The following is a 27,199-nucleotide window of genomic DNA, read 5'->3' on the forward strand; positions in this document are numbered from 1 at the left end:
GCAATCAGCTTGTTTTTCCTAAAACTGACGTGATATTTTAGTAAGGTAGGATATGTATTTCTTCAAACCTTGATTTCTTATTTAATAATCACAAAGGAATTAAAAGCTATGTTCTTTTCTCATTATTACAGATTATATCTGACCTTCACTGCAAATCTGCACAAAGTCTGCTGTAGTAACATCAGTATGCAAAAAATTCATTTCTGTCCTGTCCTATTTTCTGCTGAACTGCAATGTCAGATAAAATGAAATGTGTATTTTAAATATTTAAGCACATAAGAAGTATAAGACATATTTATCTTCCTAAAGATAAATGTGACACTTTCCCACCTCCAATCCCCACAGTGTTTCAAGGATGATTGAGAGCTGCCTCATAGTGACATCAGCACCCTTGAATCCATCTCAGCTGGTCCCATGGACACGTGTATATGTCTAATTAGCCTCAGTGGTCCCTAATTCCATCCCTTCCATTCCTGAAGGTTCAGGCAACATCTCCATAGCCCTCCTGGGTTTTGCATCCTGGTCTGGGATAAATCAGGGTTTCAGGACAAGGTATTCACTAAGAGTGATTTTCCTACCTGCCCTTAAATTACCAGGTGTTGCACAGAACTGCCTACTTCAGCACTGACTATAATAGGGGTTTGACTGGATAAGATAATATCATTAATCAACACTAGAAATATAGGGCAATATTAGAAGAAAAGCACATCTTTAACTGATTGAAGTGTTACTAGGAGTTCAGAAAAGCCCAGTTAATTATTAAACTAAAAAAAATCCTCTAAAATTCATAGCCTCCTTCATTGTTCTTTCACATCGCTCAAATATGTAATAAAATAAAATAAAAATATCCATTATTGACAAAAGCTCCATAGAATTCTTAGTCACCTAAAATTTCAAGACCAAAATGCACTCTAGAGAATTTAGATTTTTCATACATCACCCAATTAAATTTCAAACTAGGAACTGTTCTACACTTATTGGAATAAATTGCCCTGTCTACCTTTTACCATCCCCACATCTGATTAAAGATCATATCCCTGGAGAGCAAGAACTGTTAAATCATCTTAATGCTTCATTGGGAATTAGTTATAATACCAACTGAATGTGAACATTTAATTAATTTGATTTTTTTCATCTGATGCAGTTGTCTTTGCCATGCTTTGCTAAGCCATCAACTGATCCTGTTTCACAGTGTATTCTTATCTTCAGTCACACTGGTTAGGTCCAGATTTTGCACATCCTGCAACATATTAATTGGTTATTGCTCCTGCTTCTTAATTTGTACCATCTTCTGTGTCAATAACAACATTAATAGGAGCACAGAACTGCTTTGAGAAGGTTGGACTACACGACCTCCAGAAGCCCTCCTAATCTATTTTTTCCCCCACTAATGGGGCTCAAAGCACCATATAAACATCCCTTGCTCACATAAATTTAAGGCAGCTTTTCACTAATGAAATGGCAGCTGTATCTAGGTAGATAAGAGCTGTAGGTAACGCTAAACCATGCACTGACTTATGGACCATTGAAATTCCCTGCAAACCAAGTGCCATATAATAATTTAAGTAACACTATGTAAGACTATTTATATGTTTTTTAAAAATGCTAGTATGGTGAAATCTTAAAAACAAAATAAATTAGAAGAATAGCATTCACAGAGATTAAAGGAAATTTAAAGAATATTCTGCCCAAGAAAATAAGCATATCAGAAGAAAACAAAGAAACACACAAACAAACGAAAAGAAAATACAAATAAAAGGGAGAAGAAACTGGTCAACCTATAGATTTTGAAAGAATTTTTAAAAAGTCAGTAAAATAAAATGCTTAGGTAAAAGGTCAGCTGAAGCCAAGTTCAAATGTTTTTTAGATCTGGACAATGTGATTTCCCACTGAATTAAAACTTATTTGCAATACACACCATAAAGAGAGGAGTAAGAATACCTTTAACACACCTTTTCACATACCAGCTCTAAAACCCATGGAAGATTTCAAGTCTCAAGACAGAAGCAGAAGCACAAATGGTCTTTCACAGCCACGTGGGCAAGAAACTGAAACAGGCTACCCAGAGAAGTTATGGATGCCCCATCCCTGGAAGTGTTCAAGACCAAGTTGAATGGGGCTTTGAGCAACATGGCCTAATGAAAAGTGTCCCTGCCCGTGGTAGCAGGGTTGGAACAAGATGATCTTTAAGGGTATACAAAGGCCAGGGAAAGTGATCTGGTCCTTTGCAGATTACATAGGTCAGCTCAGAAATGCTCTTATTTTCAGTCAGGGGCAGTGCAAGAAAAGGTAAGGAACTGCATTTCAGATCACCTACACTACAGGGAACTCCCTGAAAATTCCAAAATAGTGTAATGTGTAGATTATTTCCTGTTTGGTGATGTATTTGGAGTCCTAAACCACTCGGAAGGTATCTCTACGAAAGGCAATATGATGTTATGTTTCTGAGTTAAGCAGCATTTCCTCTGAGGAAAGCAAAATGATATATTAATCTCCAATCAACTAATAATAATTGTATACAGTTCCCAGAATGGGGATTCCAGTGTGTCTCCTTTGTTCCATATACAAATTGAATATTGAAACAAATTTTGTAATTATAATATTTACCTCTAATTTCAGCCATACTTATGAGGAAGGCCTTCTTTGGTCATTTTTTCAATCTAACATATGCACAAGCAGCAAATCAACAGAATCACAGAGGATACACCCACCAGCACATTGCCTTTTCTAGTTTCTTTTTTACCTTGAACTTGAAAACATGCCTTGAAGATTTTGGTGACTTACATATCTTGAGTCTAAATATTAAGTCTTATTGAAATATTTAAGTGCTCTATTCCAGGATTCTTGACATGACTTGCAATTTTCAAAGCCTACTTCCATCTTCTATCAGTCATGTGAAAACATCAGATGAAGTAATTTCTTTTGTTTTGTACCGCTAAAAATCTCAGTGTGACCCACACGTTTCAAGGTGATGTGTCAGAACACTCGTACAGCATGTCAGAACACTCATACAACATTTCTATCTGTAATCAGGCAACAAAGTGCTTGCTAAAAATCACTGCTTCAAATGCTATAAACATCCTATGACATGTTCAGCTTTTGGTGTTGCTTTTATTTACCAATAAACAATTACACTGCATTCACTGCAACTGTTATCACTCATGAATTTGATATTAGTAGGAAATACCCTAAAGCAAGAGATTTTCCATTAAACTGATGAATCACTAGCTTTGGGGCTGAATTTTGATCTTTGATGTGGCACAAACTTAGCCTCCACGGGGAGACTTCAAGCACTGCTCTTTTGTGCAAATGTGCCTTCAAGGTAGGATTCTCTGCATTAAGAACATTCTCATCTTTTTTTAGGACACTGACAACTACAGTTATCACTCTTGCCATTATTATTTCATAACTCTGTTTCACAGGTAGGAGACAGCTTTGGGGCAGTCATTTATTTCATTATCATGTATTTTTCATTGCAAGCTTGAACATATATTCATTTGGGAGAAGGGAAGACTTGAACAAATTTGAATAAAGGAATACAAACCCGACACCTATTTTTTTTAATTATAATACTAAAAAAAATAAATAAAAAGAAGGAAAAAAGTAAGAATCCCTGCTCCCTGTGGCAATCATAATTTCAATAGGAAGCTCAAATAAATGGCTTTTCGCCCTATGGATTGGACTCAAGCTTACCTATAATGCCTTGAAATGGAAAGAACTGACATGTTTCCCAGTGACACTTGAGAAAGGCACACATTCCTCAGTAAACAATGCAAAAAGTCTTGGTACTAAAGCAGACAACGTCAATCATGCCCTCGCTACCAGTTCCAATGCTTATTTTCTAAAGAATGGCATCCAAATCACACTGTTAGATAAAATAGGATTCCTGATGTGAGAAAGAAATGTGCACAGCAAGAACACTGGAATTTGCATTTTCCTAAAAGATCTGGAAGTCAAAGTACCATGAAATTACTAGAATTAATAACAATATGTCGTCTTGTATTGGAAAAAAAAAAGAATGAAAATGAGATGAAAGATAAAAACATAAAAATAAAATGCTTTTTGCTATCTTATAACAAAATTCACTTCTATAACAGAATCTTCACTACAGCAAGAAGTGCATATTTTGGCCATAATATTATTTTTATTATACACTGCAGTGAAAGAGAAACAATTCCTTAAAGTATAACCAAATTGCTACATTAAAAAAAAAGATTAAGTATGGATCTACCTTTTTATCGCAGTTCATTTTCAAACATATTAATTAAAATGGAATTTTTAAACATATGTATCAAAGTAAGTATGTCCTATGATATCTAGAATATAGTAACTTAAAAGAGAGACATTTAGGAACTTGTTGAATATTTGAGAAGCAGAGGACAGAGACTTGGAATACTCTCAGGGATCAGAAAGTACAACTACTATGAAGTTCTTACTGAAAATGGAAATAAGTTAGGGAATCTATGAGATTCTATCAATTTTTCCCTCCTAGTTTCATAAAATTTTAGGTTTATTATAGACTTAATTATTAATTCCAAGCACTACATTCCAGTAATAAAAGATATAGGTTAATATTTTAATCAAAATGAAAATGTAGTTGAAAAATATGACATTTATTACAGATTTGTGTTATAATGAAACTTCTCTAAGGCTTTAAAATGTCTCTATATAAGTGCATCAACAGTGTTACTCTGACAGTCTTTCATTATAAAAGATATAATTTATACCAGCAAAAATCTTCTTTCTCTCCTGTAGCTACCTAAGAGGAAACTACTCTCTCAAAATATCTCCTTTGTCTATATAAAAAAAGGGCTAGAATAGGGCATTTGTCTGTATAGCTAATACCCATTACAGTCAGAAACCAAAACAAACAAAACCTCAGTAGAATCCATGTCATATCGATAAGATTTAGAATAAGTGGCACAGGTGCAGATCAACTTCTCAAAGAGTTCAAATGCAAAATACCTCCTCCAAATATCAGTCAACCAATATTTCAGTCTATTTACAAGTTTGGTCACTAGGCCATTTCAGTATTATGATTCTCCAAGAATGTAAAAAATTTTGTCTAAAACAAGAGCTAACTGATGTTTTCCAATGAAATTTTCACATGCATAAATCTATCACATACCATCAAGAGATGTAACATTAAACAGAAAATACGAGAACTAGGTATGTAAATATATGTAAATATCTTGACCTGCTGAAAAACCCTAGTAGATTCAGACAGAGAAAAAAATAAATCTAAAAATAGCTGCAACTTACATGAAGAATAGCAACAATAAAAATAAGCCCTGAAGAAATATGCTGTATGTACAACAGCTACTCGTTGGCACTTTCTTGACTGCAAGAGACTGCAAATCACAGTTATCATCAAGTTATCTAACTACACTTTCCAATCTCCATGGCATATACTTTGCCCAGTTACTCATCATAAACGAGAATAGCTAGGGCAAATTCTTTATGACTAATTTTAACAATTTTTCCATCATTGAAGTAGTAAAGGACAAAGAGAAGATGAAAAGAAACACAACACATCCTAATTGTGACTGTAATGTCAAACTGTATTGATTATCATATAATGAGGGCAGAGGGAATAAGAGACCTAAAGAAGCTAAAGTTACTCTTGGTAGTCTGCCCTATCATAAAAAGAGGCTGGATTCTCTACAGTTTAGCACTTAAGCTCATCCTAAATTATTTGAGACAAATTTCTCATTGGAAATGCCTATCCTTCACTCTCTGTGAAATACTGAAAAGTCGCTAGCTTTAACTCAGAAAAAAAAATGATACTTTGAAATCCACCGGTAGCTAAACCCAGATAGTAGGATATTGATTTTCTTATTTGTATGCTGGCACCCAGACCCAGTGAAAGCACTGAGATAAAACTGCTCTTACATATGCAGAAAAAAAGGGAGCTTTCTAAAGGTATGTCTTATCAGAGTAAAGCTAAAAAAACCTTGAAAAGCTAGAGGAAATCTTTATCTGTCAGATGACATGTAAAAGCAATCCCTGTCCCAGCTTTCTCTGTAGTGTCAGGGCAGGTCATTACATTCAGTCTCACTTTTCAATCCAGCAACTGGCAGCTGTTGGACTTGCAGAAACCTGGCATCACCCTTCCAGTCTCCTGAAAAGTCTCTTTATACCTGTAACCTTTGAGACTTGATCACTGGAGTCTCTCAGCTCCAGACTCTCCTCCAAATTGACCATATTCAGATGCCATTTCCCCCTCAAAGGTTCCTCCTGACCCAAAATGCAGCTCTTGAGACATTGCCTTACAGAGGAAACTTTTCTTTTCTGATGTTCAGCTATGAAATTAATAAAATATTACACCTGTGTAAATTAAATCATTCTACTATTTTTCAATATATGCTATGAGGGGAAAAGCCAGAAAACTCACGAATTCTTCTGGTCAGAGCTAAAAAAAAAGAAAAAATAGCATTTCTTAAATCAAATTTGGAAAAGGCTCAAACTTGGTTACAAGTAAATCTGGGACAATTCATCAACAGACTTCGTTTTCCTAAATTAATCATAGCTGCACATAAAAGCAAACTTTGCAACCCTTGACACCATAAACTAGTAGAAAAGGCAAGACTTGTGTAAGGGTACAAGTAGAGACCCAATAAACTTCCAGTGCCACTGTCAGCATGCCTCTAAATCTCCAAGTGTTTTCTTGGGAAGAAGCAAACCCACCAGGAGCATGCCTCTTAGGTAACCGTTCTGTTCTCTGCTCACTGCTGCCCTGTAATTACTTGGAGCATAACTTCATATTAAAAAAAAAGAAAAAAAGTTTGAAGGGTGGAAATTATTTCTAAAACGTTTGTTAAAACATGATGCCAGGATTTTTTTTAAAATATGTACATTCACAACTAATTATCCTTTCTTATTTTTACAACGGTTTTCAACTTGATGTAGATATTTTCATCCTTATTTATAATGCTCTAACTCAATAGCTGCCTTTACGCTACAGGTTAAGCTCAAAAAAAGCTAATATTTTAAAAAATTATTCCAAAATAACAAGGTATCACTGCATTAGGAATAATTCCTAAACCATGTGGCACAGACAGCTTATCAGTTTTAAGAGATACAACTGGCTGCTCCCAGTTAAAGCCTAGGGAGTAAGACTTACAGGGGAACTGTACACTTCCAGTGTGGTGTGGCTGGTTTCACATTAAAGAATCATTGCTTTATTTGTAATACTTAGTCCTTTAAGTCAAATCACTGAAAAATTTTCAATCTTCTTTTCTTTAGATTCTTGTAGCTTGTGCAGGAAAGAGTTTATGAGACCATGACAGGAAGTTACACTAAAAAATTTGGGAAAAGAGCAAGATGCAAAGAGGAGATGAGAAGGAATCTATAAACAAGATTTGGAATCATTATTGGAAATAAAATGGAGACTAGCATAAAGAAGAGGAAAGAACTGAGCAGCAAAAATTAGTATAAATAGGGTGGTGGTACAAAGGATAAGAAGTGAAAACAAACAAAGTAATATGAAAACTAATGGGAAAGAGCATCTTAATGTGGTACCACTCGGTTGTCCAATAAAACACTGCAGCATTTGTCCAAATACAACAATAAATTGACACTTGCAAATTAAAGTGCACAGCACAGGCTGCAATAGATCAAACTGAAAGGGTTCTTGGAAAAGGACAGTGAATGAAAACCTGAGAGACCTGTATTAAATTACAGGTTTGGCCATTATCTTCCTATGAGATATGAAAAATGGGAATATAATGCCTCCTACCTTGTTGTGACGATAAAACTCATTAATTACCATGAAGTGCTCCCACATTACAGACAGCATTGGGGAGGGGAAATAAGTAGAATCTAATTGCTGTTGTAGGATAAAGAGTACAAAAGGTCTATTACTGATTGATGGACTATGGGGTTACAAATTGATCATTTTATCTGAGACTGAGAAATCCAAAGGCCAAAGAATGATTGACCTTCACATTCTTGTTTGTTTTTTAAGTCCAAGAAAACACAGTGATTAGATTCAAAAAGGCCCACCAAGACAGTAGAAGAAAAATGAGAGAAAAATCTCCTGAGTGTGGTATGTAAACAGGAAGAAGGAAAGCAAACTGTACTGCAGCATATACAGAAAAATACACAGAATTTAAGTTTAAGAGAATTGCTCTTCTGATGAAGTTGTAATTCTAAAAGGATGAGTGGAGACAAATTAAAACTGGCGGGGAGGACCGGTGAGATTAATTTCTTCTCCATCCAAAAGTTAAGATTTAAGAGTCTGTAATAGAAACTGGTCAACAGAGAGAAATACACATCTAGATTCAGCTGACCTTAGACATCTGTCTCAGAACAAACTGAACAGCTCTCTAGAGGTACCCACAGGGACTAGCTTAGATGTCTAATCTAAAAAAAAATTAAATTTCTGCTGCTAATTATTCTTAATTGTACTGAAAAAGGAATATAATATCATTTCCCATAAATAAATGAAGGCTCGCTGCATGGACAAGGAAAAAATATGGACTTAGAGGCAGAAAAGAACGGATGGCAAAAGCAGTTTTACTGACCAGTGCTTCAGAGATGATTCTCTTAAAATCTCTTGATTTAAAAAAAAAAAAAGAAAAAGAAAAAAAAAGAAAAAAAAGAAAGGCTGTCTCGAGCATTTTTTTCAGGCAGGAACAGGGGAGAAGAGTCTGTAGTGTTTGCATACATATTTGAGACCTGGATGAACCCAATATTTAAGCATTGTAATTCTGCTTCCAGAAGTGATCAGCACCTGCCATTCTAGTGACTTTAATGAGAACAGACTAATATCTTTCAAATTTAGGTTAGTTTTTATGAAGTTTACCTAAAACATGCACATTTTAAAACTCAGGACAGTCTGGTTTGTTGTATTTGGATACAAGTACTCATAACTCTATATAAGCATATATAGTAGTTCTGCTTGACATGATCTATGTATCTTCTTTAATTGCCTTACAGCAGAGGCATCAATTATAATAGTGATGCCATCAATCTCTAAAGAATACTTGATTAAAAAGTGCAAATGAAGCATGCTGGCAATTCTGATTAATACATTTAAAATATTTTTTCTACGGTTTTATAAATTAAACCTATAATGAAGACAAGCAGTTGTATTATCTCAAGTGAAGGTGAGGATAACTTGTATTCTCCCCAGAAGACATAAAGATTTTTAACAGTTAATGGCAGATAGGAGACTTCAAACCTCTTAAAGGAAGAGTTTTAGTAAACCAGAAATTGAAGTATCATACATTTAGTTTAAATCTTGTGACTGGATTTTCAATTTCCCCAAAGCTTGCTACAGTCAAATAAGCAACCACAAAGTGCATGAAAATAATTTTTCAGTAGCATTTTACATCTGCCTTCTCCTCATGTAAAAAATTTCTTACAAAGAATACAGAACACCATAACATGAGCTTGGAAAATAAGGCCAGAAAATGGCTCCTTCAGAGTAAATTATTTACATTTATCATTTTGATTCTCCAGACCTGTAATTATGGTTTTATTACATTTCAAAAAGTGAATGATACTGCTGTATGCATCTTTATTCTCTCAGCACATACTCTGACTGATCAGTAACCCAAGCTACATGAAAGGAGACAGACATTGAGAATTAGAACATAAAATATTATCTGGCTCTTGAGGAGAATTTGGAGACATTTTTAAGTTTCTTGCTTTCTTGCTTCTGCAAAATATTTAAATGCTAGTCTTAGAGTTTCATTAATATTTTCAATCCCTTAATTTTCAAGGATTACAAGTTAATTTACAAGTAAATCTAGGATTTAAAAAAGGAAATGAAATTAAATGAAACATTACTTACATCATTCTGATCATCTTTTGCATTGTAATAGATTATATCATTATTCTGTAAGAGAAAGAAAAGTAATTCTGTTAGTTTGAAAGGCGAGAATAAATTTAAGTAACAATACTCTGTACTATTGTAAAATACATTTTGAAATAAAAAACACAGTTCTTTATGTATTCTCTTTGAAACAAGACAGACTCAGATCTTTGCTTGCTCTCTGTTGTGTGTTGTATTTGTCATGCTCGTGCTTATGTTCATACATTTAATGCTTCTCCCTTGGGAAGCTACATAAGTCACCCAAAACACAGCTAGAAAAGTACAGATAACATTGGACAAACTCGAGAGCTCATAAAAGCCTTCCATAAGTTGTTTCTGTTACAGACATGTGACTTCCCCCGTGCAATTAGGTGATTTATGCACCATGACATCCAGCAGACAACAGATACAGCGTTGCTAAGTGGGTTAAGTATTTGTTGCACACACGTTTATTCTTCTATTCACCTCCCACGGCGAAAATACAATCTGCGAAAATACATCACAGCAGTCTGGCTGTGGTAGTGGAGAGCAGATCCTGGCAGCTCTGTAGAAACACTGTACCATGTAATTCAAGTAAAGCAAAGAAGGAGAAGATTGCTAGTTTCCATTACAGAATCAGTGAGAAGCTTCATTCAGCAGTCTGAAAACTGGGCTATTTCCTATGGAATACAGTTTTGTTTTCTCTTGAAATATTTCTGAGCCATTTAACAGCCTCAAAGACTTAGGTTCGCTGTAGTAGCTTTCCACCAAATAGAATTGCTGCAATGTGCCCAACAGCTTTTCATCAAAATCAAGCAATTGTTACGTGCATTTCTCTATTAAATAGTATGGACATAGTATTTTTAAGTCCCTTCACAGATTTTGAATAAATAAAGGAGAAATTACATTTCTTCATGTCCAGCAGCGTGTTTAAAATATTACTTGCACTAAAAAAGTGCCATGACATGTACTACAAGGTAAAGCACTTCACCTTTATAAACCATCGTTTTCCTCACTCCATAAATAATGACATCATTTATTCTTCTTTGTGACCTTTTAGAGAGTCAGACATGAAATATATTACAGATGAGCTAAATGCCATTTGAGGTAAATGCTATTAACATGAACTCATGCTTTTTGCTTTTCCCTCAAAATGCATTTTTCCATCAAGATGCTGTTCTATCCACAGGTCAGTTGGTTTTGTATCGGTATCTGGATAATCAAGCCAGATACAAGGGTGTGGTAGACACAGGAGGAAACTCCTTTAATCATTAAAGACTGATGATGACTGATAAGCTAATTGTTTATTCACTGGATTGTTATAAAGAAACGACCATATAATGCTGTAGAAGCCTCAGAGTGCGTTGGAAGAGGCAAAAGATTCTATTTTCTTTGGTTCCTCTTACTTTTTACATGGCTGTAAATAGTTTGGTCTCTTCAAAACCCCATCTGATTCTTTAGCAGGCAAAGGATCCAACTCTGATTGGTACTAGCCAGAAACGTTAACACAAGTGCTTTCATCACAAAGTGATCTGCTCAGTTGAAAAAAAAAAAAAAAAATGTTTCACTTCAGAAGATAGGGAAAAGAAACTCTTTACATTAGGTTGTGTTAGAGCAGTTCCCCTGTAATCCTTCCCTGGAAGGTTTTGTTCAGGAAAAATGAGCTGCAGGAAAAGCAATATGGACATACCTCTCTGGATATTATGTATATATTGGATTTGTTTACTGCTTTCATTCTTAAAAGGAACATTTTCATAAAAAACAATGCTATTAGGCCCTCTCCTGCATTGACTCTCATCTAGATATCAGTTTATTTCCTCAGCCCCTCCCCATTGCTCATGTTTACCCTAGCAGTACACCCTGTTGTAGAATCATTATTACACAGGATTTTTAACACTGTCCTCAACAGATACAATTGTGTTTATCTACTTAAACAAAATGATTCTTTATTGTCAGAATTATATTTCCTCATCTTTTATATTTCTATCTATTTGTTTAAATTGCTCGAAGCTGGCATAGCTTTACTATGTACTTCTACTGGACTGAACAGTATTTTTAAAATCACCTATTAAAGAATTATGTTTCAGAAACATAATATGTTTACAAATTAATTAAAATAAACATCTCCCCATATCAAATGAATTAGGTATTTTGTTAGGCTATTCATACCCTGTACTTCATTACCCTGCCTGGATATATTACCTATATAATGCATAAACTAACACTGACATCAGACATATCTTACTACTCTTAATACAGAAAATATGAGATACCCAGTGCTACAACACAATAAATGCTGTACAGTTCACAAATTAGATTCATGGATCAGTCAGATCTTTAGAGGACAATTTTTCATAATTTAACTACTTCTAGCTGACAAGAACAAATTGCTTTGTTGCTGGTACTCATGTGAGTAGTTTACTTATTTATTAACTTCTTGACACAAAGAATTTGAATTTTCCTACTGTTGTACACTCTTTACACCACGTAATACAACACACTTGGTCAGCAAGCCTAAGGTGCAATATAAATATCAGAGATACTTATTTTTGTTTTATCCAGTAATGCTATGAGAGAGAGGGGGTAAATATTCTCTATTGCTTCTGTTAATGAATGAAGGGATTTAATAAGACAGTCCTGAAGCTGAATTTATGAAAGAGAGACTTTAGGAGATCATATGAATAAATTAGAAACTTTAGCATAGTATCAGTATATGAGTTTACAAAACCTATGCAATTGGAAAGGTGAAGGGTAGTTTTCACTGTCTTTAATTCCCCTTTCAAAGCAAACAGTTTCAGTATCTGACAAGGGTATTAGGCAAGGCATATAAAAATTACATTAAGGACCAGGTCATAAATGTTTTATTTGTGACTCTTACTATTTTCTTTTCTATCCTAATAATTTTCTTCCACATTTCCATTTTAAGTATTATCTGCTGAAGTGAGATTGTTCCACCGTCTTTTTATTGCTTTTCATTTCAATAGTTGTTTGTTTTCCAGCTTGGGGTATAAAACAATTCAAGTGGGAAACACTACATATTGGCTACTATTAATAAATTCTTGAATTTCACCGCATAAAATACAAAGTTTCTGGTCTCTATAGCGTCTATGTCTAGAGGTTTGAAGAAACACACATCTGCAAATGAAATTTGAACTCACTCCAACACTAACTTACACTCAGGTTTTGATTCTCTACTGAGCAACTTTACAGACACAGTCTATTGATTTAACAAATAAATACCTAAATTCAACTCAGGATTATGTGAATGGAACTGAAGTTGGCTTGTCATCACAGGAAATAAAACTTTTTTACAATCACACTCTTTCAAGAACAATAAAAAGGGATTATACCACAACAAGACATATCTGACACTACAGATAATAATGTATAGTAAATTGTAATAATATATCTATGCCACTTTGTTATCAAAAGCTATACATCCTCCTTTACCAAGTGCCAAAAAGAAAGCTCCTTGTCATTGCTGCCGCATTATGGTGTCTGTAGGAAAACCCCCTCTCTAAATGTTATGCTAGAATTCCAAGAATTTTCCACATAATATGAGCCCCACCAACTAGTCTGATGTCTCTTTTTTTGGTAGGAAGATTGTATATTTGATTTTTTGAAATATCTGCTTTCCCACAAGAGATGTTTGCATTTCATTCGGGAAAGAAAAAAAAAATACTCTAAGCCTTAAGATTTTCTACAAACACCCTATGTGGTCAGTTCAGAACTGTTGCTTTCACTGAATCTGTGGTTAAGATTACATATGCCCTCAGGTCTGTCCATGGGCTCCCTAGGGATTTTATGCAACTCTGTGCCCGTGATGGAGCCCAAAATGGTGTTAGGCCTACAGGGGAGATTGAAAGGCCTGAAATGAATACTAGAACTTTATGAGACACTCTAATGAACTACCAGAAAATAAATTATTAAAAAAAAAAAAGGAAGATTAAGAAACTGTTTTTCTGCAGCTTTTCATACATTAAGAAATTAACGTAATGTATTAATTCAGATCGACATCACAATTATCCTTTTTCCCCTAAAGTTGCAGTTCAAAAACAATTGTAGGTAAAATGTGGAAGCAAAAAAAATTACACTTTTATTCATTTCAGAGATGTTAGAAGATATTGAACTCCCTCAGAAAAGAAAACAGAAGAGTGTTTGTTAAAGATCTCCATAATTCAACTTCAGTGAACCACTGGAGGCAAATATAAAATTAATGTAGTAGATTATATTGCATATATATGTATATTGTATATACATATATACACTACTGCATAATTATTAGTGCATGTTTTAAATTCTGAAATTAAGGCAAATATGTTTATTTAGGTTTTCTTTTAAAACAGGATACTTCCCATGACTTCTAAGTATTTTACCCAGAAAAGTGCTAAAGCACCCAAAGTGAGGCAATGTATAAAAGCTCCTCCATATTGCAGCTAATCTGCAACTAGTGAGGATTATTTTGGTTTGCAGGTAATGAGGTAGAGTTAGAAATCAAAATTTGAAAGAAACCAAACCATATTGCAAATATATGTCTGATTTTGATGTTTTAGTTTAAAAATAAGTTCTTAAAATTACAGATACAAATTTTGAGAACATTTTAAAATAATATTAATTCCACACATTTGGAAAAGACATTCACATTAATGAAAGAACTTGGTGTTCTTTTGCTCAGCATGTGGCAATAAAAATATTAATAATACTTGTCCATTTCACTTTTCATAGGCAGACCAAATGAAATTAGTGTAAAGGCCTACAAATCCTAAAAAAAACCCCCAAAATTCATTAAGTGTTCATAAAAGATCTGTTTTAATTTTAAAAAATATTTTGTTGTGTCCCCTTGGATACAGAAGTGCATTAAAAAATATTCACACTAATACCTTTGAGGTAATTAAGATTTAAACCCATCCTAATAAATTGTATGACAAATAAGCCAGGCAGTTTTAGTTTAATCCCTTATATAGTCTGACATGCAGTTTAAGGCACAATTAGACTCTTCAGAAAAGAAAGCTAAATATGGTCTACCATACAAAAAATTATGTCTATTTCTAAAGAGGATAACTTTAGGGAATAAAAGCCTGCAAATAGGGTAAAAGAAGGAAAGAGTGCCAACTACTACAATCTCTTTTGTTATAGCTTTGTAATTTTATATAAGTGAAATGACACATGTAAAAGAGGGGGATTAGCAGCTAGTAACTTTTTTTTCATTCAGCATCCATGTGTGGAAATATTGATTTATCACTTGTCTTCAAAGTGAACAAAATGCCAGGCAATATAGTAAACCATTTGCAATTATAACTACAGAGTATGTATGCAAGTACAGTGTTTGAACATGAGCTGTAAGAAATAAGTTAGAAAGTGCACTTAAAACATGATCTTGAAAAAGGACTTAGAAATTATATTTTTTAAAATATTTTTAATAAAAACATTAAAAATATTAACCAGTTAAATAACATCCCCATCAGGAAATATGACCCAATATTACACATAATATGGGCAAATGTCTAACACTTGAGTTAGACATTTTTTTCCCAAAACCTAATTCGACCAAATAACTGCTTTGTCAGAGTACTAAATTTCATACACTAATTAAAACCTTCCAGGTTTGCGCTATAATTTATGATAAGCCTTTTTCATCAGATTTGTGTAAAGGGCTTTTCTCAAGATTCTATTGAGACTAATGATTGAAATGAAAAGATGAGGATTTCGGGAAATAATATAAAGGAGCATTAAAGGTGCTATATATTCTTTCTTTTAAATGGTGAGAAAGATCAACTTTTTCAGCATTCATTTACAGGTTATTCCTTTGCTGAAATTAACAATCCAGAAACCTTCAAATTTATAGGCAGTTTTCATGCAGCAGTCACTTATCTGTTCACAGAGTGATAAATAAAATGAGTAATTTATTAATCATCTGCATGCTAAACAGTGGGACTAAAACATAGAAGCCTAATATAAACAGATAAATTATCAGATAAGTGTAATATACTGATACAGATGTCAGATAAAAATATACTATATGAAAAATAGATTTTCAAGCCCTTGACATTGATTCTGAAGAATTTTGATCTGAGACCGGATCCAAAGATTGCAACACTGATGGTGGTCAGATTTTAGGCATCTGAATTAAAAACTGAGATCATGAAAGAGTTCATCGAGGTCTAAACTTAGTAGAATCTAAAACTTTGGAAATATATGAGATTCCAACATTGATAATCTCTAGGTATCTATAAGGTATCTATCCTATTTCTACAAGGACCTTTGAAGAACCTTAGACTTCAGATTTCTGAGAAGTTTGGACCCTACTTTGCATCTTCACAAATTCAGGACCCATAAACTGAAGGCTCTCACCTCTCTAATTTAAAGTAATTCCTATCACTGAACATACAAGTCTTTGGAATATCTAATAATGAATAACGGTCATTTAAATATCTTTAAATAATTAAGTCACAATCTGTACATGTAATAGACATTTGCCCTGCTCTCACCTTTTCCCCTCTCCTTCCTTTCTCCTGACCATGTGAATAGTGTAGTTATAGAGCTTTGCTATTTAGAAAAAAAAAATTATTATTATATTGAACTCTGGATTCTGCATTAGAGCATTGCATTTCATATAGCAAACCCTACATTTTCTTCCTCACTTTTACTGATTGTGAAAATACATTTAATGCAAATGGTTCAGCTAAAACTCAGAAACTCATGCAATGAAAATAATACTGAAAAAACCCCAAACATGAAATTTCTGTGAAGAAGTACATTAAGATATCATGCATTTTAAAAATGCAAAAGCTATTTAAATGCATATCCTAAAAACACTGTACTCTAGCTTGAGAGGTAAGTTATTTTACCAAATCATGGTAAAATCAATGGCTTAAGGCAGACACTTACTTGTAAGAGCAAGTATGTGTTTCAAATAGGAGAGCATATATTATAGTATTAGACCTTCTGAATACTTACATCTCTCAGGCACATCACGACCTTGCCTTGATCAGGAACCAAGTACAAGAGCCGGGCCAAGTGCAAGAGGCTGAGTGTGGCAAGCTATGACACACATGGAAGTGCCAACAAGGAGTGCAATGAGCCCTGGTACAGGCTGTGCATTGGTGAACGAAAAGAGAACACATGAGAGGCTGGAAAAACATGATAATGCCATGGACTGATTTGACTGGCATCCTGCAACACCTGCCTATAAACTCCCCAGTAACAGAGACTGTAGAGGAACGTTGTCATGTGAATGTTTGACATGTCAGGAGAGCCAAGCATCAGGGTGGAACCAGCCAGCAATGGTGCCAAGCCACTGCCCACAGCCCAGACTGGGGCAAGCATCCCATGTACCCCAGGCTGGGCTCTGCCAACTCACCAGCACTGTGACCAGGTCAAGTCTCAGCTTATTTTTTGCATAGGGAGACACCTCAATATGTTAGAGGACTGAGCAATTACCAACCATATGAAGTTCAACAAGAAAAAGTGCTGGATTTTGCACCTGGGATGGGGCAATTCTGGGTATACATACAGACTGGGGAAAGAGAAGCTGGAAAGCACTGTCAGAAAAGGGACCTGGGGGTCCTGTTGGATGGTAAGTTGAATATGACTCAGCAGTGCCCTGACAGTCAGGAGGGCCAACCATGTCCTGGGCAACAGGCAAAGCATCGCCAGCGGGGAGAAGGAGGGGATTGTCCCGCTCTGCTCTGCACTGGGGCAGCTTCACCTTGAATATTGTGGCACTTTTGGGCACCACGATATAAAAAAGATATTAAGCTCTTAGAGAGTGTCCAGAGGAGGGCAATCAAGATGGTGAAGGGTCTGGAGGAGAAGACGTATGAGGAGCTGCTGAGGGCACTTGGTCCATTCAGCCTGGAGAAGAGGAGATTGAGGGGAGATCTCATTGCAGTTACAACTTCCTCTAGAGGGGAAATTGTAACCCCATCTCTGTGGTGACAGTGACAGAACCTGAGGGAATGGCCTGAAGTTGTTTCAGAAGAGGTTTATGTTGGATATTAGAAAAAGATTCTTCGCCCAGAGGGTGGTTGGGCACTGGAATAGGCTCCCCAGGGCACTGGTCACAGCACCAAGGCTGACAGAGTTCAAGAAGCATTTGTATGATACTCTCAGGCACATGGTGTGACTTTTGGGGATGATCCTTTGCAGGGTTAAGACTTGGACTCGAACCTTGTGGGTCCCTTCCAACTCAGCATATTCTGTGATTCTGTGATTTTCTGCCACAGCCCATCCGTTTCTTGGCTCACTTAATGGCATGACCTTCACAGTGGCACATTGTCTCATGTTCCTTTCTTCACCATGACAATATCTGATTACATGCTGAATTTAACCACGCTTCATTTAATTTGTCTTGTGCAAATTATAATTAGTAAAGCTGAGTAAGAAGTTTTTTATATCACATTCAGATCTCAGGAGAAAACCCCGCTATTTTTCACAGAGTGCAATAAATAGGATTTTTTTTTTCTCAGTGCCCATATTATAGTACATTATACATTTACTTAGAAAAATGAGAAGTAATGAAGAGTATTAAAGTTGTATGCACAATCTCAAAAGGAGGCATAACAAACACTAAAAAAGGTACTTCTGTCTTCACATCTCTAGAATTGATCATAGAAACTGAAAAGAATAAGAAAAACTTCTCCATGTCAAACAAAACTCCAATTTCTAGATATTTTTCACTGTAAGAATTGTTGTAAGAAACTACCATTAGACTACTTAAGCTGCCAGGATGATTTTTAACTTCAATCTAGAACGTTTTTTTGGAAGAAGATGATAGAGAGGCAGTGTAGCAAATACCATAACTTTGTACACAACTTTTTTCCAAAGACTGTTTCAAGCCATTTTATTTCGTACTGAGATGAAACACACTACAGTCAACAAAACAGACTCTAGAACAAATCCAGATAAATCTCCCTCAGTATTCTTACTATGTCCCCAAAGGATGACAAAAAAGTCTAGGATTTTATGTACTTGCGTGTACCAGGAAAGAAAATCAAATTTAAAGAACTGGCTACATATATAAAGAAATACAAATAACCATCCTCTCTATTCCTCCTCCAGTCCTCTAAGTCAAAAGCAAGGAAGACAGAGACAACCCTGAAAAACAAAAATATTTTAAATCCATTTTAATTTTGGTAAATATACTCTTCCAAAAGGTTCAGGAAACTGCTAATCTTCTCATCACAGTAACTTCCTCAAAGTATAAGCAACTGCAAATGGCTTCTTTTTATAAGACAAAATGCAAGTGATTACAAAGCAGATTTCCAGGTGGGAAAATGAAATTAATTTGTTAGCAGCTAATTAACCTCTATATCACACTATCTGATCAGTTTAATTAAAGCAGCAAAGTATGTTTATTTTAATTTATTTAGCATTACTTTCTTTAGTTGATGAAAGAACATAAAAATAAAATAAATAATAATAAATTAAAAAATTGTCTAAACTGATTGCATATTATCTGGATTGTAAATACTGGTACCAGTAAAGTACAGAGGCCTAGTTAAACAATTTGGACATGAGTTTACATCAGATTCACAGGAAATTAGCATTCTGAATTCATACTTATGGAGCTGCTGGGATGTAATGAATCTCTTGCACTATGATAACTGAATACAGAAAATATGCCAGTCCTCCAACTCCAAAAAAATCTGCAAAAGCCTTTTAGAAGATTATATTCTACCAAACAATGGGCAAACCTTTAATAGAATTTGTTCCCAAAAATGAGTGTGCATCTGTTACATTATCACTGTGTTCTATCCATTACAGCCAACAAATAAGAACGTGTTTAGCAATGTTGCAATCAGTGGTTACAAAATACTTGAAAGGAATCAAATTTTGGGCATATGACATCACAATGGAATAAAAACTCAAGAGTCTAGCTTCTCAGTGATCCATAAGAGTGGCTGAAGAGGGGATAGTCCAAGGCTTATCCAAACCCAGCAGTACACTGAGGTCAGCAGTCCATAGGATATTGCTCTGGACCTGCATCATCTCAAAGCTCAGAACAAGAATCTGAGGATAAATGCGTATGTCTATTTTAAAAGAATATTTTTATCACTTTTTGCATACAGATTTGTATTAATTTAGTCCATCAGAAGCTGCTAAAACTAATCAGTGCTGAGTAGAGACAAAAATCAGGAAAATTGCTGATAGATCATGACAGGAGTTCAGGACTCTCAATGGAAAATTCTCTTACCACTTGCATTTTCATCAGAAGATAGCCAGGCAAGATAAAATGTATAAGGAACGGACTACACAAAAGTGAACTCCGCAAGTCATGACCACCAGTATTACACAAGTAAATTTATACTGTCTTAATCCCTCTGACTTTGTAATGTATTAAACAATTAACGGCTATATGTAAGTAACTGAATTATAACTTTTAAAATTTAGTCACTATGATCAACTATATGAAATGCAGAGCATATTCTTAAAGAGATTGTTTTGTGTCTGGTCAAAAAAATTAAGTTTTAGGCAGTTGCAAAATGCTGCAGGAATTATGGATTATCAGTGCTGGTAATTATTCTTAAACTTGAGAATATATGAGTGGGTTGATATCTGGATCAATTTTCAGAAGTTCAGGAATCATCCTGTGATCTTAAAGACCATGAAGTCAAATTTCACCTTTGAATATGTCCATTCTGACAGGAAACAAAGGGAAGAAAAAAAAAAAAACAAAACCTCCACATTATTTCAGTATATGTTTAACTCTAAAAAAATTTGAACTTTTTGTTTGATCCATTCAGAATATTTTATTAAATTACCGAATATAATATATAGCAAACTGTATACAAATTGATAAAATGTAAAATACATAAAATGCAAAAAGTATTTTCCCTACTAAAATTATACCAAATAAAAATAAAATCAGTGCTATCAAACAATTTTTCTGTCATCCTCCTCTTTAAATGTTCACATAAAATTCAGAGATTTAAGTTGATAAACAGTGTTTTGTATGATATATTAATTAAGACAAAATTTATGTCTTCATCCTAATTTTTAAAAAGTGCTTTAAAATGAAAGGTGAAACTGTGTAAGACTAGTATTTATATATACATGTACACTTTGAGAATATATCCAATGGTTAAAACAGTTCCACAAAAACAGAAATTTTCCCCTCTATTACCCTCTTCAGAAAAAAAAAATAAAATAGTATCTCACGAGGAATATATCACATGAAGTCAATGTATTTAAATTCTAAGTAAAAATACCCAGCTAACATTAATACCTTTTAAGAATCTCACTGGAAGAGAAAAATGCCAACCTTTTGCATAATTTTCCTTAAACTGCAGCAGTAGAAAGCTTTATAAATCTTTCTTTCCTCATTTATCCATATGTAAAAACTAAAATACAAAAAGATTTTAAGGTATTTCTGCAGGGTATTACAATACTGTGTAACACAGGAAAAATGAATTTTCACATATAAATTATGAAAGTCGGATCCAAACTTTGGATCATATCTTACATAGCTGACACTGACCTGTTAAGTTAGTGATCTCTAATAAATTTTTTAGAAGCATTGATCTCTTTCCCTGCCTTCATCAATTCTTCATTGAGTTTATTCAATCTCTTAGAGTGTGTCCACAAAATCCACAGAGTTATAACTTACAAAAAGAAAAAAACACTCAATTGCTATAACTAATTGTACACAATTTACTTGGTAATTAGAAAACAATGCAACAAAATATCTTCATTTCCTCCTAAATGTGACAAGTACCTTTTCACAAGGTAATGTAGTCCAAAACACGTCAGGCCATGTCTTCTTTTCAGATGGTTTTGGCTTACCCATGTGAACAAATATTCCTGTCATATTGACTGTTCATTATCTTAATGGGCCTCTTATAAAGATAAATCTTTGTTAAGATTTTAATTTAAATTATTTTTCTCTATCTCTGATGTCTTAGAAGGAAAGCAACTCTGGACAGCAGTTACCATGCTCTAAGAAATATCCCATGCTCACCTAATTAATAAAGAACAGAAGGAATCCTAATTTAATTATTCAGCTTTGACATCCGTTTTGTGCATGTCTTGCACTCAATCACAGCAATAAAGCAAAGCTTCATGAGCACACCTTATTTCGGAAGCAGTTCAGTCGCATCAGACAAGCCAGCAGCTGGAAAATGTCATTCATTTTACTATTTAACATAAAATGATGAAGACTTTTCCAGTTAATCGTTGCAAGCGAAAGGTTCATATCAAAAATAATTAAAGCATAATTACTTTTCTTCTTAATTATTGATATGTTACACTGGTACGCTGGAAGTCATGCAGAAAGAGCAGTAAGATTTAAGAGCTGTATCAACATCTTGCTATTATGTTTCTCATTCTCAATCTTAACAATTGTACTAAATGAAAAGTAATTTGTGTTTTCTTCCATGGATCACTACAGGGGTTTTCACTCATTATGTAGTTGATGCTTATTCCACAAAACGCAAAGAAATACAGACACACCAAAACTTGTGACTAAGCTGGTTGGGATCTCACAGCAGGGAAAGGTGCTTGGATGAGCATTTGCACTGTCACAACAACAAGCTGTTTAATTTCAGGGAGTCCCATACAGCTTTTGACAGCAAATTATGCAATTTAAAAAGACTTCATATATTTTTTCTTTCTTGGTTTTTTTTTGTAATATATTGAAAGGATGTGCCTTCTTTTCAACATCCAGTCCTTTTTTCTAGAGATAGTTGAGGACTTGTTCCTTGGTTTTGCCATTTTCCTGAGTACAATGAAGCAGAGGAAAAAACTACCAAAATAAATGTTCTTTAAAAACAGGGAACAAACAAAAATAAAGGAAACTAGATAATAATTACATCTCCAATGCTGTTGTGGAAGATATTTCATTACTAAACAGAACAGAACAGTCCAGTAGGAGGGGAAAAAAATCAAAAATGCAAGCAAAACCCAAACCAGTATTTTTATATAACTTAGGAAAATTAATTTTCAGTAATATAAACTGAGAAATAAATAGCAAAAATTATAATAGTAAAAGACAAGATGCTCAAACACAAGATTATATAAAGAAAAATGAGCAAGATTAGAAATTGATACTGCTAAAACACATTATGTCTTTCTTCATAATTTTGTTTGGCAATTCAACTGGAATTGTGTGTAGAAAGGACTATGTCTTTTTAAACCTGGCTGTAGACTTTTATTTTTCCCTTTCACATTTGAAAATTTTATTTTTTTTTAGTATTTTCTCCCTCAGTAAAATCTGGATAGGAGATCCTTATATCCTGTATACACCCTGCAGTGTTAAGAGCAGTCAGGACCCAGTATCAGCTGACAACCACTGATGGCCAAGTGCCTCCTTAGAGCCTCCCCAGCACGGAACAGAACCCCAGGGCATCCCTTCTCTTCCCACAGGCTGAGGACCTCTAGTTCAGCTCAGTCTGGCTCCCTCAGTGCCCTATTATCTCAACGACAGGACAGGAAAGGCTGTCTCCAGTCCTGTCCCTGTCCCATATCCTCTGGGCCTCTGCCCTCCAACAGACTCCTTCTTTGGACATATGCTGCAGCTCAGCACAAGCTCATCTCTTTACCTGGCCTCGTTCCCTTTTCCTTCTGATGGCAACACCCACAAGGCCCCCGCATTTGTCTCTTTTATCGCTGTGCATCCATCCATCACCTGGAACCATTCATGGAGGCTGTTATCAGCATTCAGCTCTGCCTGCTCTGCTCAGCCCACAGAACTGCACCCATCGGTCCCCTCCAGACCCAGCCACCCAGCTCTGGGAGCAGCCAGCCCTCACTGCTTCCTGACCCCGCCACTGACTGCATGTCTACATTTCCTATCCCTCCCAGCTTTTTCTAACCCTGCTGTAACCACTTTCCCAAAATCTTTTCTGGACCTCACTCAAATTTTAAGTAAATAATGGTACTTATCTTTGCTTATTATTGTTTCACCTGAAGTTCAGCCATCACTCACACCACATTCTCTGAGAGAACACTAGTATTAAGTGATGGGGGAAGCTTTGTAGATGAACTAGAATAAAAATGTTTAGAATACTTAAAGTAACTATTCTCTGCCTCAAAGGACTGAAGTAAATCAGTATCACCACCTTGGTAACACATAGTCTCAGGTCCTTACATTTTGTATAATTCACTTTCAAATTCTTGTACCAATCAGCACTCTTGGAAATTCATCTTTTTTTTTTTTTAAATTCACAGTGGACAGATAGATATATCATAGAAGTGTGAAGATGTGAAGAAAGAGACGATGTGAGAAATTCTAAACAAGTGAAATAGCTATCTGTTGTGAAAAAGGAGTGAAATTAAGGCAGGTATTTGTTAAAAAAGACAGTCAGAAAAGCTCCTCCAACCCAGTGAAGGAGGTTACTGAAAAAAAGAGCTTAACACTGGAAGATCATAGTGCAGAAGGGAGTATGAAGTAAATTGCAAAGTATATATTAAATTAAATTGATTTGAATCTGAAGAAGTGCCTCACTTAGCTCCCCAAAATTTATGCTGTGTTGCTTGAGACTATTTCAGCTCGGCTTTCAACAGCACCATTACACAGTATTACAGAAGTGTGAACTGAGATTTCAGAAAGCACAAGAGGGAGGAACAACAAGTGTTTAAGAAGGGGTAATGGAAGATGGGAAACTTACGCTGAAGAGAAAAGAGGAAGGAATGCTGCAAAAAAAGGGTGAAGAGTCTTGCCAAGGACAATGCTGTGTTCATGTCCAGAAAAGACATAATAGTGAAAACGGAGAAAAGGCAGAAGACGGCTGCAGCAAAGCAGTCATTCTGAAACCTTTCCCATCAACGACCTCTTTGGCAACAGCCAAAACTTTCTGGTCCTCTTTTCCCTCCCTTCCCTGCTCCGTTCTCCTTGTAAGAGAGGGGTCACTTCAGGTTCCAGACTTTGCTGTCCACCTTACTAAGGACTGTTTTCTTTGGTTTTACTTAGGAAGTTTAAACAATGTGATGGGGATGATAACTATGAGCAGAAACCATCCTAACTTAGCTACTCTTTGCCTGGGAAAGTCCTCCCAAACTATTTCAGCAGGTACTGTACTACAAATACCTCTAAACACTTGCTACATGATCTAAGGCACTTTATCAGCATTGTGCTAAACCCCTCTATCCTGATTTGACCAGCACAGTCTGTGTGTTATTTGGACACAGTGAATTGAAAGTAATAGGCATAAGCAAACCATGGATTCCAGCAGAGAGCAAATATCAGCCAACTGTGCAAACTGAGCCCAAGGGCCAGGGCTTATTTCCTGCAGTATACCACAAAGATGCTGTTCATATTGAATATGAAATGTTCCTGGATTTTAAAACACGAGAAAGGTAAAATTTCAAAAGTATGGGCACATACCAGTTTAACTCCTTGTGTTCTCAAATTATTTAAACCCACTAGCTTTAGTCCCTTGCTGACCTGGAAAACACTAGATTCCCCTAAAAGTATGTACCTGTTTATAGATATACATGTGGATACATATATAAATACATGCATAAGTATATACACAGATGAAAATTTACATAATTGGTTCATGCATATATATAACTCCATCTATTTAAGTAGGACTAGCACAAGCTTAAACCTTGACTGATTCTTAAAATATCACCTAAATGTTGTTTACAAACACTGAACAATAGCAAAAAGCATATCTAATACTCAGAAATCTGTAAGCTTTCCCTCAGTATCTTGAAGCAATAAAGAAAACTGTCTGATCTGTTTCACATTTAAACCTCTTGATAATATAGTATTGCAGAGCTCATGCACAGAAAAAAAAGGTTTTAGTGCATTCACTTGTATTTATTTTAATATTTTCTTATCAATATCGAGATGATATGAGGAGGTGAATTAATTGATTTAAGTGCATCCTATTCCTGAAAAACATACACAAGTTCAATTAGATATATGGATCTTCACTGCTCTACTCTTATTAGTATGTATAACTACTTCAGTGAACTATTCTTGTGTCAGTAAAAGCTACTGATGTGAATCTGCAAAGGAAATCCAGTCTTCTTGTCTGTGTCAAGTTATTTTTCATAAAAGCAGCATTCATAGTTCACAATCATAATATAGTTCATAACACTGTAAATATTTTCACAGATACAGTGGGATATTTGCCCTACTTCTGTTGTTAGAATGTCTGAGGAACTTATTTAAACTGATGGGTTTTTCCTTCCAACTTTCAAAGTATATTTAACTGTAACTGATACATAGTTACTGCTGCAAAGAATTCTTTTTCTCTTGAACAGCATTTCTTCTTGGTGCCTATTCTTGACACAAGATGTTTACTGATGTGTAACAGTACTGTTTAGGATAGAGCATGCTGTGCTTTATTCTCCAGAGAGAGTGTGATGTCCATGTTTCAAAATAAAACACAGATCAGTCCTGAACACAGTCTGCTATTCATCCATATTGTGTTTGTTAGAGCTGCCCCCAAGACACCTGAGCAACATCCAGACATGTTCTGTGGCATATCCTGCACCAGGAACCATTCTCAGTCAACTGTGTAGACAGGTCTACACCAGGTTATACCTTGTCTTGCTTTCTACATGCCTGCAGTGTTATCTCTATAGGTTTTACACTCTAACATATTCTTGTGTGCTCTGCTGTAATTAATGTAGACCTGAAGCATGCAAACACCCAAATTTTATGCCTTGAAAATATTATTTTCTAAGTTGCACCATTTCCTTCTCACAATTTCAGAAACTTTGAACAGAAAGGTACAGAAACATATACACATTATAATTTAGAGCTTCCTAGATATCACCAAGAGAAGTCACAAGTATACTTTGAACACTGATAATCTCTGTCACTCAGCCCAACAATCGGGTCCATAGATTTGTTTTATTCAACAGTATAGATTTATAAATGTAAGCTTTAGAAATGCAATAGCGTTCCAATCTTGAGCTTATTTCTTAGAGAAATACATGAGAGAGGCAGAATTAAGACTCCATCTCCTTCTGAAATGAAATATGCACCAACAAGAATGGGTTATAAACAGGAAAACGTACAGCTTTGAGATTACTTCTGCTAACACAGGGTCACTTCACCCACTACAGCCTTTCCTGGCGCTGCTGGCCCTCTGCCTTTTACTCCCTACCCTACACTTTTCAGCAGTTGGGATGTGCTGAACAACCTATGGCTTTAGGAAGTCGCAGGCTTCACTCAAAAATGCCCAGTGATCCTCATCTCCTTCTTTAACCACCTGTTTTCCTCTTTACCATTCGTACATTTAAAAAGCAAGTCTCCACCTTGAATTCAGAATCTCAAAACATGACTTAAATCAGTTGAAAGCCTTATGCAGCAAGGTTAATATCAGCAAATCTTTATATACATAGATATAGATATAGGGGGGAAGAAATAGACTGCAAGTATTTGGAATTAAATCTCCCATGTAGCGTGATCCCCTGTAAAAAGGAAAATATTTCAAGTCAGCT

General features: G+C 35.1%; 1 protein-coding gene across 4 annotated transcripts in view; it reads right to left on the bottom strand.

The window, feature by feature from the left end:
* CACNA2D1 (calcium voltage-gated channel auxiliary subunit alpha2delta 1) overlaps window positions 1-27,199 on the bottom strand; it is a 379,624-nt gene that overhangs the window by 168,220 nt on the left and 184,205 nt on the right. For all 4 annotated transcript variants that reach the window (XM_017835197.1, XM_017835200.1, XM_017835199.1 and 1 more), the window contains exon 5: window positions 9,800-9,844. In XM_017835197.1, coding sequence (XP_017690686.1) covers window positions 9,800-9,844 — 45 coding nt within the window. The remainder of the gene's footprint in view (window positions 1-9,799; window positions 9,845-27,199) is intronic.

This window comes from Lepidothrix coronata, unplaced genomic scaffold (genome assembly GCF_001604755.1).
Source record: "Lepidothrix coronata isolate B3197 unplaced genomic scaffold, Lepidothrix_coronata-1.0 Scaffold251, whole genome shotgun sequence".
Taxonomy (NCBI): domain Eukaryota; kingdom Metazoa; phylum Chordata; class Aves; order Passeriformes; family Pipridae; genus Lepidothrix; species Lepidothrix coronata.